Source organism: Saimiri boliviensis, chromosome 2 (genome assembly GCF_048565385.1).
Source record: "Saimiri boliviensis isolate mSaiBol1 chromosome 2, mSaiBol1.pri, whole genome shotgun sequence".
Taxonomy (NCBI): domain Eukaryota; kingdom Metazoa; phylum Chordata; class Mammalia; order Primates; family Cebidae; genus Saimiri; species Saimiri boliviensis.
The window spans coordinates 74,201,158-74,215,989 of NC_133450.1; the positions used below are offsets into that span (position 1 = coordinate 74,201,158).

At 41.9% G+C, this 14,832-nt stretch overlaps 2 protein-coding genes across 2 annotated transcripts in view; one reads left to right on the forward strand and one right to left on the reverse strand.

The window, feature by feature from the left end:
• Positions 1-1,623, reverse strand: part of SETD3 (SET domain containing 3, actin N3(tau)-histidine methyltransferase) — a 76,662-nt gene extending 75,039 nt beyond the window's left edge. The window contains exon 1 of the mRNA XM_003928842.4: positions 1,446-1,623. The gene's annotated coding sequence lies outside the window, so the exon portion shown is untranslated. The remainder of the gene's footprint in view (positions 1-1,445) is intronic.
• A 479-nt stretch (positions 1,624-2,102) lies between these two features.
• Positions 2,103-14,832, forward strand: part of CCNK (cyclin K) — a 29,721-nt gene continuing 16,991 nt past the window's right edge. The window contains exons 1-3 of the mRNA XM_010339477.3: positions 2,103-2,199; positions 13,236-13,484; positions 14,119-14,200. Of these exons, the coding sequence (XP_010337779.2) occupies positions 13,288-13,484; positions 14,119-14,200 (279 nt within the window). The 5' untranslated portion in view covers positions 2,103-2,199; positions 13,236-13,287. The remainder of the gene's footprint in view (positions 2,200-13,235; positions 13,485-14,118; positions 14,201-14,832) is intronic.

Below are 14,832 nucleotides of genomic sequence, written 5' to 3' on the forward strand. Positions count from 1 at the left end.
TTGGCTTTGCAAACTACTTTCTTAGGCCAGAGAAGAACTCCTCCGTAAACTGTTGGAATTTCACCAAAGAATCAATCACGGGAGCCCCTGGGACTAATCTGGTACTGCCGGACTTTCACGCATGGTAGCCCATATAAACACAGTCTATACAGCATGGTTCAAACAAGTCTTGGCAAATTTTAACGGTGGAGAGCAAGACTACTTTTATTTTTCTATATTCTTGGGTTAAATGTTTTCACTTAAAATAATGAACACTTCTCCGAGATTATTATGGTTAGCTCAGTTTTGAAATACTGGCTTCATTTCAAGAATAAAAATGGGAAAGGGAGAGGTATCTTTTACACGAGATAAAAAATTCACACTTTTCAGTGTTCCATTGAGTTTTAACAAACGCATATATAGTGACCTCACCAGCACAACAATCAGGCTACGAACAGAGTTAACTCTTCGAGGATTCTTAAAAGCAAAACTAATTTGTCGGTATACTTTAAAAGTATATTTGCTTTTGAAACCTCACCTCATTTATTTCGAAAAGCAAAATAACACGGTCCGAATGATCCCAACGCGTGAATGCCTCTGCAATACTTAAACACCTCCTCCCAACACCGGCCCGGCGGGGGTGAGCCCCGCAGCTAGGGGCGCGCGTCACTGTCAGCTCCTTTCCCCGAGCCGAGACGGGGGAAAGGCAGAGTTGCATCGCCGGGCTGGAGCCACGAGGAGGAAGAGTTTAACGGCGGAATGACAAACTCTTAAGTACGGAATGCCTCTCCCTAGTAGGGCACTGCGCGTGTGGAGCACGGCCAGCGTCGCGTGGGAAGAAAGACGACCTATTTCCTACGACCGTCTTCCTAACTGGACAGAGCGGAAGGGAGGTGGGGGCTGGTCCTCGGGCACCCCGGTGAGCACCGAGGACTCGCAGAGAGGAACATAAAACCGCACAGCCTTTCCCGGGCAGCGGGGTGACGGAAAGAAGGAAATGAGAGCGCGACCCGGCCGCACGCAGAGCCGAGCAGACCAGCGCGAGGGGCCCGGGCCCCACCCGAGAGAGGGCGCGAGGGCCGGGGACTGGGGGGAAAGCGCAGGGAGAGCGCTGCCTGCACCTGCCACCACGTCCGGACCGGATGGCGCGGAGCCCGGGAGTGTGGGCGCCAGAAGGGACCGGCAGCAGCGAGCGCGCGCCTCCCCGCAGGACGCCAGGGCAGAGGCCGACCCGCGCCCTCCGACCCCGCAGGGCCCTCCCTACCCCAGCTCCAGGGCTCACACCCGCCCCTTCAAGCCCTGGGCCCGGAGCGGCCGGCAGGGCTCGGGCGGGGGCGCGCGCCGGACTTCGGCAGAGGGGCGCCAGCCAGGGCGGGGGGCGGCCTCGTAAACGCTCGGGGAGGCAGCGCGAGTTTCTCTCCCAGCCCCCGGGCCGCAGGCGCTCAGAGACCGCCGCCAGCACTCACCTGCCCGCTTCCCCTAGCGCAGCGGGAACGACGCACTCCGGCCCGGACCCCGCCGTCCGCCTCAACCAACCCCCAGGCGGTGGCAGTGGCGGTGGCGGCGGCGGCGGCCGGACGGGAGGGGCGGGACGGCAGCCTGAGACGGCCCTGCCGCCGCGGCCCAACACCGCTCCGCCCGCCCTAGACCCCGCCCACAGGCCGCCGCCGCCGCCGCTCATTGGTCCGCGCCTTGGACGCATGGGCGCGGACCCGCCCCGCCGCCAAGCCGGCGTTCCGTTCGGAGTCCTCCCCAGCCAGTGGGCTGGCGACTCCCGGGGGCGAGAGAGGCCTGCTCAGCCGCCGCCAACCCCGAGGTCGCAATTGGCTGTGTTCGCCCCCGCCCCAGCTCTGATTGGACGAAGCGCGACCCGGACCCCGCCTCCACCCCCAAGTTCCGTTAGCAGGTTCGGTTGCTCCAGAATCTTTTTCGCCCCGGGGGGCGGGACCGACGGGATGCGCCCTGTGGCTGGCTCCTCCCCCTGCACGCAGCCGCCACTGACCAGCGGGGCGGGGGAGGAGGAATGAGGCGGCCCGTTCCGCTTTTGAGAGCTCTGCTTTCTTCCCATTGGTTGACAGGCATCCTACTCTCTCCGCCCCTCCGGTCGCTTGGTTTTTGTCTCAAGACGCAGCGTGATGACGTATTCCCCGACATTCCACATGCAAGATGGCCGCGGTCGGCAAGGAGAGACGTCGCTAAGGGGCTTGCCTGAAACGAGGGGTGAGTGACCCACCGACTGCGGCCACCACCGCCCATCTCCCGCGTATCCGGAGGTCGGAGTAGTTTATGGCTAACCGCCGCCATCCACTGGCAGAGTCTCTCTTTTCGGATTCCGCCTCCCTCCGCTAACCTCTCGTACACATTGAACTTAGCGGGCGGCGCGGGGCTGCGGGGCGGGAGAGAGGGTCCGAGGCGCTGGGGCGGGGCAGGGAGCCGGGCGCACCCTAGAACTGGTAGCGGCCCTCGCAGTAGGGGTCAGTCAGAGTTAGGGGACTTTCTAGGGCTTGGGCAAAAGGGACGGGGTGTCACCCGCGCACAATCTTATAGCCACTGAGTACTCATATTTCCCCGATTATTTCGCGGCGTATTAGTCCCAACCTTGAGTAGGTCTGAGACTTTTTGGAGATTGTTCCATATCTAGGGTACTCCGACTTTGGAGTTTGAAGAGCCACGTAACGAGGGTGCGACTAGGAATGAGGAAAAGGCACTTCCGCGATTAGATTTCGTTCTCATGGAGACATCGTCTTTACAGACCCACTCCTGGTGGTTAATTTGGTTTGTTATGAGAAAAATTGTTATTTAGAAAATTGGACCGTAAGTCTAGAGGTTATCTGACAGCTCCTAAACTATTGTCTGCCCAAGATACGCTCGGTAATGCTCCCTAAATTTAGATTGCCAGTTAAGCGGAGCTTCCGCTAAGTCATCTTAGGTTAGGAACGACTTTTTGTTCTTTTTCTTTTTCTTTTTTTGAGACAGAGTCTGTCTCTGTTGCGCAGGCTGGAGTGCAGTGGTGCGATCTTGGCTCACTGAAACCTCTGCCTCTCGGGTTCAAGCGATTCTCCATCCTAAGCCTCCCGAGTAGCTGGGATTTCAGGCGTGCGCCACCACGCGGCCAGGCTACTTTTTAGTAAAGACGGGATGTCACCATATTGGCCAAGCTGGTCTCGAACTCCTGGCCTCAATTGATCCTCCCGCCTCGGCCTCCCAAAGTGCTGGGATTACAGGCATGAGCCACAGCGCTCGGCCAGGAACGACTAATAAGAGCATTTCTTAAGGGTGGTCTTTTATGTTTTTAAGGGAAACTTGGTGATGTTTGTGTATCTCGATCTAAATCTCTCTTTACAGATGTCTAGCACAGTGCCTTGCAATTTTAGGTGCCAGTTAAAGACTTGTATGAATGATGTTGCTAGAATGAAAGCGAGGAGCTTTCAGCGCCCAGAACACTGCCTGACGTTTATTAAATCCTCTGCCTTGCTCAATGAAAAAACCGATAGATGATAGTAGTGATAGGTAGTATTGACAGACATTTGGATTAAAGTTACAGGATTAGGATGCTTACCTGTTAAATAATCCTGACTGTAAATATAGTGATTATCCAAGATTGTTTTATTCAGAGTGACTACCACTGGTGTCTTTTAGGGGTTTTTACCCCCTTTTATCTCATTTAGATTATATTGTGATGCATTATTCATGCTTATAAGTTGATTTCTGGGCAAATTCTGTTTAAATTTGTTCCATTTTGAAAATGTAATTTGCACTAACAAGCAACAAAAACTATTGGAGTTGTTAATGAGGTTCTTAAATTTTAAATGCTGTTTCTAAAATTGAATGTCATAAAGAAAAATTGGTCATATTTGTGGCTTATTAAATGAGCTAGTTCATTTCAGGAGATTACATTTGAAAGCAGTGACTCTGCTGAGTGCCTAAGAGGGAGGGCAGTGTTTTCTGCTTGTTTTCTTTAAAACTGGTTAAGGACAAAAAAAATCTAGAAGGAATTAAATTCAAGGTAATTGAGATTACAGAGTGATCATATTTTTAAGCTCAAATTGTTTACCAGAATAATTGCAGATGACATTGTAAAATCATTATTGATAGATTTTGAAAAAATCCTAAAAATGCAGTTAATGATAGAAGACTAGTGTCTGATAAATGTCTCAGTTTTCACTGAGCCGTTAGATGGCTCTTGGATGCTAGGAACCTATTAATAATCTATTCTGGAATCTTGTTGGAAGAGCCAACAAGTTTATAAGAACTTGGGAAAGGAAAGCTGATTCCCTCAAGCCAGCAGAAAGTTTCATAAGAGAAGGACAGGTGATGCCAGAGGTAGTGGCTCATGCTTCTTATACCAGCACTCTGGGAGGCCAGAGCTGGAGGATCACTCAAGCTCAGGAGTTAAAGATGATGCTGAGCCACATAGTGAGACCTCGTCACTACAAAAAAAAAAAAAAAAAAAAAAAAATCAGCCAGATGTGGTGGTGCATGCCTGTAGTAGCTACTCAGGAGACTGAGGCAGGAGAATCACTTGAGTCTGTGAGAGATCAAAGCTGCAGTGAGCTGTGATTGTGTCACTGCACTCCAGCCAGGGCGACAAAGCAAGACCCTGTCTCAAAAAAAAAAAAAAAAAAAAAAAGCCAGGTGACACAAATATTTCCTTTTGTTATGGTTTACTAGACTGGTGGTGATGGGGGATTGCTGGACATAAGTTCATTTAAGTTTATTTAGGACACTGAACATAATTCTGTGTCTAGACAGAAGAGCTAAATGTGCATTGGATTAGGTGCAAATGGATTTATTATATCCATTCAAATCACCAAACCCAAAATGTTGATTAATGGGTTGATGTAAGCCTGGGGAGATGTCTTTGGAGATATACTACAGGACTCTGGTCTTGCCCTGACCCTGGTTAGCACTTTTATATTACCAACTTTAAATATATAAGAAGCATGCTTCTCAAGTTAGTAAATACACTCAAACCATGTAGTGATAATTGGCCAGCACATTAGATGACACTCGGGAATCAAAGAGTTCTTAAAGGCTGAAATATAATAATAGGCCAGAACTGACCAGATATAAATTTACTAGGCAAGATTGTCTACAGAAATAATAATTTAAAAATAAATAAGTTTACTTGGAGTGATTAAATTTACAAACACTCAATTTTTCTTGCTTGACAAAAGTGGTTCTAGGATGTAATGTTCCACTTACAGAAGCAGAGCAGTGTCTAGATTGAGGGAAGGCAGTATCTTGGTATAAAGTAAGACAAATTGTGACTGCCACTTGTTAGCTGCGAATTAGTCAAGTTGCTTTGTGTCTCTGGCTCCATTTTCTCAGTAATTGTGAAGATAAGTAAACTTGCAGACATGCTGCAACACAGCAGACACACAATGGATGCGTTACTGAGTGTTAGTTACTGCCCTCCTCCCATGTACTATGCACATGATATCTGTTTTGATTCCTAATATTTAGGGGGAAGTTGAAACACTGAAAAAAAAAATCATGGTGAGGAAAATGGTTAGATTTGTTTACCCTAGAGAAGAGAAGAGAATGTAAAAATTGCTTTTACCTATTTGAAAGGCAATCAGTAGTTAAGGGAAGCGTATTTTCAAGGCTTGGTTTAGGGACCCTGGTGGAAGTTCGAGAGTTGGTAAAAGGTAGATTTTATTCATACATTATTTTATGCCATCTGTGTAGCAGATCTAGGGGATGAGCAGAGCGGATAAAAATCAACATAGGAATACAGGAATTATGTGAACACCAGTTATTGATACCCAGCAATGGCATAGGTTGTTTTATAAACTAATGAGATTTCATTGATAAGTGGCCAAATAGTACTAAGAGGGGATTTCAATATTGGGTGAGAGATTTGAGTAGTGACATTTACTATTGTTTCCATAATTCTAAATGTTGAGAATATATTTAATCTTTTATGATATAAGATGATATTTATGAAGCACATTTCTGAAAGGTGCTGCTAAAACATCCTGACAGGTTACTCGTTTATGGATTTTCATTTTGCAGAGTTCGTAAATCTCAGTCATTTTCACAATAATCACGAGCTGCTAATGCGAAAATTTATAAGTTTAGGGTCTTGTGAAAAAATAATTGAATAGGGAACAGATTTGTAGAACTGAGGCAAGACCTTTTTCAGGGAGTTGTACGATTTTGAGGACTGTCTCTATTCTGTTTATGTCTGTAATATTTTCACTGCATTTCACGAATTTGTTCATTCTGCCTTGGAATCTGCAGGGACCAGGAGTTTGGCCAGTGACAGAAGGTAAAACAGAATATTGAATATACTTATGATTTATCCACCTGTAGACTGAGATTCTTTTCCATTCCAGTTACGTCCCTACTGAGTTATTTCTAATACTATTCCCAACTCTGCCTCTTTCCCCTCAACAGATATCTTGGCATTCCACTTCCTAGATAATATGGCGGTAGTTTGAGATTTTTTAGTTACTTCCTCCCCCCTAACAGATTCTTTAATAATATCTTTCTCAAATTTTTTCTTCCCTTCTCAGGGAAGGAGCGAGCTTTCTTTCTAAGATAAACTTTTTTACTGTGCTTTTTATTATCCCTTGACCAGTCACCCTCCCTTGTTCTGACTCCTCTGGTGATTCCTTTTTTTTTTTTTTTTTTTTTTTCCCTAGCTGCAGATGTTTTTCATTCTCCTTTATGCTGAAAAATAAATAAAAACCAAAGAATAACAAAATAACAAAACCTACTCTTGCTATTCCTTGTTACTCTCTTTGAGAACAGATGTCTCAAAAGAATAGCTTATTTCCGGCCAAGCGTGGTGGCTCATGCCTGTAATCTCAGCTACTCAGGAGGCTGAGGCAGGAGAATCGCTTATACCCAGGAGGCAGAGGTTGCAGTGAGCATCACTGCACTCCAGCCTGGATAACAGATGGAGATTCTGTCTCAAAAATTAAAAAATGAATTAGGAAAGAATAACCTATTTCCTAGCTTGTTTATTCTTTACGGTTTCTACACCTTCTGCCCTATTGCACTTCTAAAAATGTTATTTTATTTATATGTGTGTGTATGTATTTTACTGAAATGTAATTCTATACCATACGTATTACCCACTTAAACTGTACAAGTCAGTAGTATTTAGTATTTTCAAAGTAGTGCAACCATCACAATTTTCTCTAATAAATAGCTAATCACCAATTCAAGTAAACTTTCCTCAGTCCCTTGTTCTTTGACTTTTCTTTAGCATTTGTCACTGTTGACTACGATCTCTGGTTTAAAGCTGACATCCCTTGGTTTCTTTTGCAATTGAGGTTACAGGTTTTCCTACCTCTTGGACCAGTCTGTTTCCCTTTCTCTAAGTTGGTGATTCTTAGTTCTGCAAATGAATAAATCATAAGCACATTCAAGTCTGTTTTACCTTCCTGTCATTGGGCAAACACTCTCCTTTGGTGATTCTTCCTACTTAGTGCAAATTGACAGAGTTCTGTACCCAGACTCCTTTTTTCACTCTCTTTTCGCTCCATCTGTCAAGATGACTTCATAGTTGTCACCTCTGTATAGATGAATCCCAAGTAGGTATGTTCTTTGGATACTTGAACTGACCTATTTCTCTTGTCTGATAGATATTTCCACGAAAGTACCTTAAAGTTCTTCAAGCTTAGTATTTATAGAGCCGAAATCTTCTTTTCCTCCCTCCTTATCAAAACCAGCTTTTTCTCTTGTATTTTTGGTTGTCACCCTCTGTGTCAGTCAAACTTGAAGTCATCTTTTTCCATTCTTTGCCTTGTGGCCAATTATGACACACACACCTGTTTTTCCCACTGCCACTGTGTAGAGACAGGTATGTATTAGACATTACTTGAACTGCTACTATAGTCTCCTAACTGGTCCTCTTTCTGCATACCTCTAAACAGCCCTTACTCCATGACTCTCTCTCCCCTTACCATGCTTTATTGTTACTTGTGGCACTTACCATTCCCTGACAGATACTCATATTTTTATTTCTTATTGTCTCTCCCACTAGAATGTAAGTTTCCTGGGGCAAAGACCTTGCCTGTCTTGTTCCCTGCCATGCCATTAAGTCCTGGCTGACAGTAAATGCTCAGCAAATATTTAAATGAAAAAGTACATGGAAAACTGTTAGGTGTATGTATCTTAAAGTAACAATTCCCAACTGTAAATAAATTGCTAAACTGTGCTAAGATATTGATTCCCTCAGCCAACTGTCCATTTGCCTTCTGTTATAAGAATGTAGTGCATGTTTAACACTTATTAATAATCAAACACCAGAAACATTTTACATGCCCAAACATGTAACCAAATAGTAGAATGGTTAAAGTGTGTTAATATTCATAGGATAAAACTGTACCATACAGCAGACTTTCTCAGCTTTGGCACTATTGACATGTTGGACCAGGTAATGTCTTGCCATGGGGGGATTGTTCTGTGCACTAAGGAAGTTCAGCAACATTCCTGGCCTCTACCCACACTAGATGCCAGCAGCAAACCCCCAGTTAGGAAAACCAGAAGTGTCTTCAGACATTGCCAAATGTCCTGTCTGGGGCATAATTGTCCTGGGTTTGGAAACCACTGCTATGCAGCAATGAGAATGAACAAATACCGCTTTATGCAGTAACAGGAATGAATCCCACAAACACAATATCAAGCAGAAGAAACCAAATGTAAAAGAGTGGTACTGTGTCATCGCACAGTCCTTCAAAAACAGGCAACACTAACTGATGGAAATAGAGGTCACAGTAGTTATCTTTGGGAGGGTGGTGACTAGGAAAAGAATGAAGAGAGCTTCTGGGATGTTGGTGCTGTTCTATTTCTCAGCTGAATAGTGTTACACAGGTGTGTTTACTTTGTGAAAATCAATCAACCATACACTTATAGTTAGTGCACTTTTCTTTCTGTATGCTATAATTCAAAGCTAATGTCTTAATTTATGAAACTACTACCCACACTTAGGCAAGTATTCTTTGTTTATTGAGGGCTTGATGAAGTTAAGGATATAAGAAGCCCTCCTGGTCTCCTATGCAGTCTCATCTGACTTTTTCCCCGACTTTTTTAAGATGTGAAAGAATAGTGCAGTAACTACTTGTTTACCTATGGACACATGTTAATTTTTTGCCATGTTTACCATGTGGTTGTGTTTTAGCTGAACCATTTAAAAGTAGGTTGCAGACATCATGATACTTCAGCCTTCATCTGCTAAGAATAAAGTAATTCTCCTGTGTAATCACAATGTCATTGTTAGCCCCAAAGAAAATTAACTGACAGTAATTCCCTCCCTAATATCTTATGATAATACAATTCATACTTAACTATTTCCTAATTGTTTGAAATTTTTTTTAAAGGATCTAATCAAGGTTCACACATTGCATTTTGTTGTTAGGCCTCTTTAGCCTTTTTAAATCTAAGACAGTCTCTCTTTTCTCTTTTTTCATGACACTGACTTTTTTGAAGAGACCAGTGAATTTTTCAGTAGAGTGTCTTATCTTTCGGATGTGACTGATAGTTTCCATGTTGTGCTATTTCACTTACTCTTCTACCTCCGGTATTTATTGTAAACTGGAAGTTAGGTCTAAGGTTTGCTTGAATTTAAGTTAAGCTTTTGGGGGACAATAAGACTACATAGGGTGGTGATATTTATTTCATGTTACATCGCATCAGAAGCTACATAATGACAGATTTTCACCCTTAGTGTTGTCAAGTGTGATCTTTTTGTTAAGGATAAACTGTATTTTTTATTTCACAGTAGTTAATATCAGTGCTAGCAAAGTAGCTTTTATTATCAGTGCCAACAAAGGGCTATTCTCTCTATATATTAATATTATTTGGACACATGGATTGTATATTCACTATTTTATGATCAACTACTGTCATTTTTCTTTTTACTATTCAGATTACCTTGCATTTGTCCAATGAGCATTCATCATGATGGCTCCTATGTCTTTTTTTTCCCTAGCAAATCATTCCTTCAGCAGTCCTATGTCTTGACAAGCTTCGATTAGTCTAAGTACGTTCCAGGCAGGCTCCAACCCCAGACTGGAAAGAACCCTGCTTCCTTTTAGAGGGTAATGGTGTTGAAAAAGTTAAGGTTTCAGCATTAGGATTGTCATTGCTTCTTGGTGCTTGAAAAGGAGGGAACTGGGATATATCTGGATGTATTTTTAACCATGATTTATTTTGATATCTTTGGTTAAAATTTAACATTACAGATTTTTTTCTTAACATTTGGTTTTAATTAGTGACACTACTAATAGTATATTAATGAAGTTTTAAGGCTTTCTTGGGGCCAGCTATGGTAGCTCATACCCATAATCCTAGCACTTTGCTAGGCTGAGGCAGGAGGAACACTTGAGGCCAGGAGTTTGATGCTGTGGCGAGCTAGGATCATGCCACTGCACTTCAGCCTGGGTGATGGAGCAAGACTCAATCAATAAATACACAAATGAAATAGGTTTCTTTTCAGTTCTTTTTGTCCATAGAATATATCTCAGAGCAAGACTCTGATTCAATAAATAAATAAATAAATTTTTTTTCGGTCCTTTTTTCCTTAGGATTTATCTCACTAAGGATGTAACAAGATCAGAAATTACTTGAAGCAATTTTCTATGTGGTTTTGTTGCCGATTTGGTTTATTTTGAGTTTTAGGATTTGCTTTTTTATTTTTAGTTAAGTTTATGAGTATGTTAAATATTTACATGATTCAAACATCAAAAATTATAAAAGTACTTGGTAGTCAAGCAGAAAGAGCACCTAATGGCCACATTGGAATAATTTGAGCAACAAAATAAATAATGGTAATATTGGATTATAAACCAAAAAATAAAGTACATGTCTATACTAAAATAAATAAATGGGAGAGAAAGAACAAATGTTAACAAAACTATTCCAAATAATAAATGTTGAAGCAGTGAAGGAAATAGAAGGTTATCACCATTAGAACACCCCAGTACTAACATTAGTACTCACATTAGTGAGTGCTAAAATTAGTAGATGAAACTTGAAGGAGAAACCAGCATTTGTATAGTATTTTGCATTGTAAAATATTTCCCCCAAAATATTTACTTACCACTGGGTGGTTTTAACATATGTCCACAATTTTATTTGATACCTCTCCCTCCAGAAAGTGGAGCTTAATTCTCTTGCCCTTAAGTATGGACTGGACCTCGTGACTTGCATCTCAGGAATAGATAATAGGAAGGGAAAAATAATAATTTACAGTGAGAAACCTGGCAGGCTCCATCTTAACCAAGAGATAATGGTTACCAGTAGTAAGTCGTTCTGATACCACCTATACCCAAATATGATGTGTAAATAGTGGTTATACCAAAGTTAATTTCTTATTTTTGATAAGTGAACCATGGTTATGAAAGACATTTACATCAGGGAAAGCTAAGTGAAGAGTATAGACAAAAATTCATTTATCTTCACAGTTCTTCTGTAAGTCTACAATTAGTTTAAAGTAAAAGTTTTCATAAGAAGTCAAAGCTGTATAAAAAGATAGATACATATAGAAGTCTTGTTTCCATTCCTGTCTTTTTCATCCTGTTTTTCCCCATTTCCTACTGGTAATTTTTTTAATTTTAAAAAAATAGGGATATCTGTTTTCTCCCCTCCTTTCTTATATAGATGCTAACATACTGTGTACACTGTGCTATATGTACGTTGCTCATCTAGAAATCTCTCCGTCCAGTACTTAACGATCTTTCTCACTCTTTTTAACAGCTGTGGGATATGGTATTGGCTACATCTGCTTGCTGTATTTTACTCAGCCAGTTCCCTGATAATGGGCGTTTTGGTTGTTTATAGTTTTGCCATTGTAAATAACACTACAGTGAATAACCTAGTGCACATGTTGTTTCATGGTTGTGACATTTCGTAGTTCTGATAGTATTTTCAGAATTTCAATTCCTAGCAGTGGGATTGCTAGGTCAAAGAGCAAATGAATGTGTACTTTTGTTAGATATTGTCAACTTCTCTGTGAGATTTGGACCATTTTGTATTCCCACCAGAAGCTCATAAAATCACCTATTTCTCTGTAGCCTTGCCAACAGAATACATTGTCAAACTTTGGGATTTTTGCCAATCCAATAGGTGAGAATTGCATCTCAGTGTGATATCTGATTATGAACAGTTTATATTTTCTAAGGTTTTAATTAACTGGTCTCCCCCCTGCCCTTTGAAAAGTGCCTAGTTTAATCAATCACACAGAAAAATGTAAATTATTAGTTCAGGCTTTTCTCCGGGTACTTAATTCTTCTTCTTGGAGGAAAGATCAGATTTCCTTCATAGCTACCAGGTGCAAGGAAGACAATACTCAGCTCCACCATGTCACCTTCCCCACCAGAAATGAGGCAGGTACACAGAAAAGGTTAGGTTTCTAGATGAACTGGTGGGAGCCTTGGCCCAGAACATGGCCACAGAGCTGCTGTTTTCTTGCCAACCAGACTAACGTGGGTCTAGCCAGCTCTTTTGGAACCTTCATTTGAAAATTTCTGCTGTCTCTGATCCAGGTTATGAATGACTTATTTGTAACAGTGCCTGTAGATGAGATCCTTGGTTTGGTTTGGTGGTTTTTTCTTTTCTTTCTCTCAGCATGGAGCTTTTGGAGAATGTCTTTATTCTGAATGAAAGAAAGGGAAGAGGATGAAAAAGCAAGAACAGTTTAAAGGAGTTCCTTCTCTCATGGACCACTTCCGTCCACCCACTCCCAAATCACAATATGCACATTTGGTTTACATCACTGAATTCAGTGATTTGTGCAGATGTGAATTAAGTCAATCCCGTGGCTTGTCTAAGTGAAAGTGCCTACGTGGAATAAACTGAAAAGGAGTGCTGGATTGAAGAGATGGTTAATTTTGGAACATAAATCTTTGCAAAGATTAAGACAGGCCTGGGTTTTACTGAAGAAAGGAATCTGGACCATCATTAGAGGGCCTGTGTGTCTAATGAAGAAAAACCAGAAGAAAGTGACATGTACTTGGTTTCTTCCAAAACTTTGTCAGATAGGTTTAACCCTTTAATCTCAGGGTGGGGATATACTCTTCTTTTTAAATTACCATGAAATTTGGGATTTATTAATATCAGTACTGGGGTCACCTTACAGTATTGTGTTCAATTGGCTCCGGAGTTAGCCTGGGCTTCTAACTGGCAACTGACAGTATAGTTCCTATAGGAAATATTGATCCCAAACCAGGTACAATTTGTGATTGTAGATTGCTTATAGTATAGAGTATTCCTTTCCAACTTTGTTTTTCTCTTTCTCATAGGATTCTAACATTTTCAGAGAACCTTTTGGAAAGCACAAGTCTACTTCAATAAATGAAGGAGAATAAAGAAAATTCAAGCCCTTCAGTAACTTCAGCAAACCTGGACCACACAAAACCATGTTGGTACTGGGATAAGAAAGACTTGGCTCATACACCCTCACAACTTGAAGGACTTGATCCAGCCACTGAGGCCCGGTACCGCCGAGAGGGCGCTCGGTTCATCTTCGATGTGGGCACACGTTTGGGGCTGTATCCTGATTCTCACTGGAATCTGTTACAGATAGGCTCTGCACCCACCACCAAGAAATAATTAGATTCTATAGACAAAACAGATAGTAATTTCTCCATACTAGAGCAGTTGTTAAATATCTTTGTTTGAATGTTGTTCTGGTGGGGAGTTTTCTCTTTCTGGTTTGTCATTTTAAAGGTGTAGACTTTGCCACTGAGGAGGTGGGGCCAGCCAGGAGGATATGAGGCACCCATTATTAAGATCACAGTTGAGGCTGGGCACAGTGGTTCATGCCTATAATCCCAGCACTTTGGGAGGCCTAGGTTGGAGCATCCCTTGAAGTCGAGTTCAAGACCAGCCTGGGCTACAGTGAGCTGAGATCACACCATTGCACTCCAGCCTAGGTGACGGAGATGCTGTCTCAAAAAAAAAAAAAGATCACAGTGAAATGTTTCTAAAAGGGTGTTAAAAGTATAAACTTCAACCTGCTAATTCTCATGCCAGAATTCTGACACTCTGAGATTCCCATCTCCTTTCTTTGCCGCTAATATTGTTTACCACTGATTTTGTTGTTGTTTGTCTTTATTATTTTTCTACATTTAACTAAGAATATAACCTGTAAAAGTTATTGGTTAGCGTCCTTAACCAGAACAGACACTATGATACCCTGGCAACTGGAATAATTTATTTTCATCGCTTCTATATGTTTCATTCCTTCAAGCAATTCCCAAGATATGTAAGTATTTGAATTTTATTGTAATTCTCTGTCATATGTTATTATTTCCACATGGTTTGCTGGACTAGTTGTAGTCTCTCTTTTTCTCATATTTTCCAGAAAGTATTTCTTATTATACAGTATATACTGTATATAAATGAAATCAAGTTTGCACTTTATTTATTCCAATTAGCCATGTTCAAATCTGTTCACTTAGGCTAATATGGACCATAGTCATATTGTACTTTGTGTGAAAGTTTACTCCCTTGTTACCTTTCCCAAGATAAATTTAGGCTTATAATTGAGACTCAACAAAGAACCAAGAAAGCAAAATGGAACAGAAGTTGTCTGTGCCATATCACTCATTCTTTGGTCACTCCTCAGGACATGCATTACGTCTTACTCTCTGTGGGAAATAGAGTAGCTTTCCGTCTAGGGTAAGTGGTATGACATTCACAGAACACATGATCGAAAGTGAGGGCGTTGGAAAATACTGATAGAGAGCTGTGGCATTCAAGGAGGAGATTAATTAACATCTTGGAGAGATCAGGGAAAGTGCTAGGAAGGAGGTGCCAGCAGTAAGGTAAGCCTTAAACATACATAGGGCATAGCCATGCCGTGATGGGCTAGGTCAGTGGTCCAGGAGAAGCTAG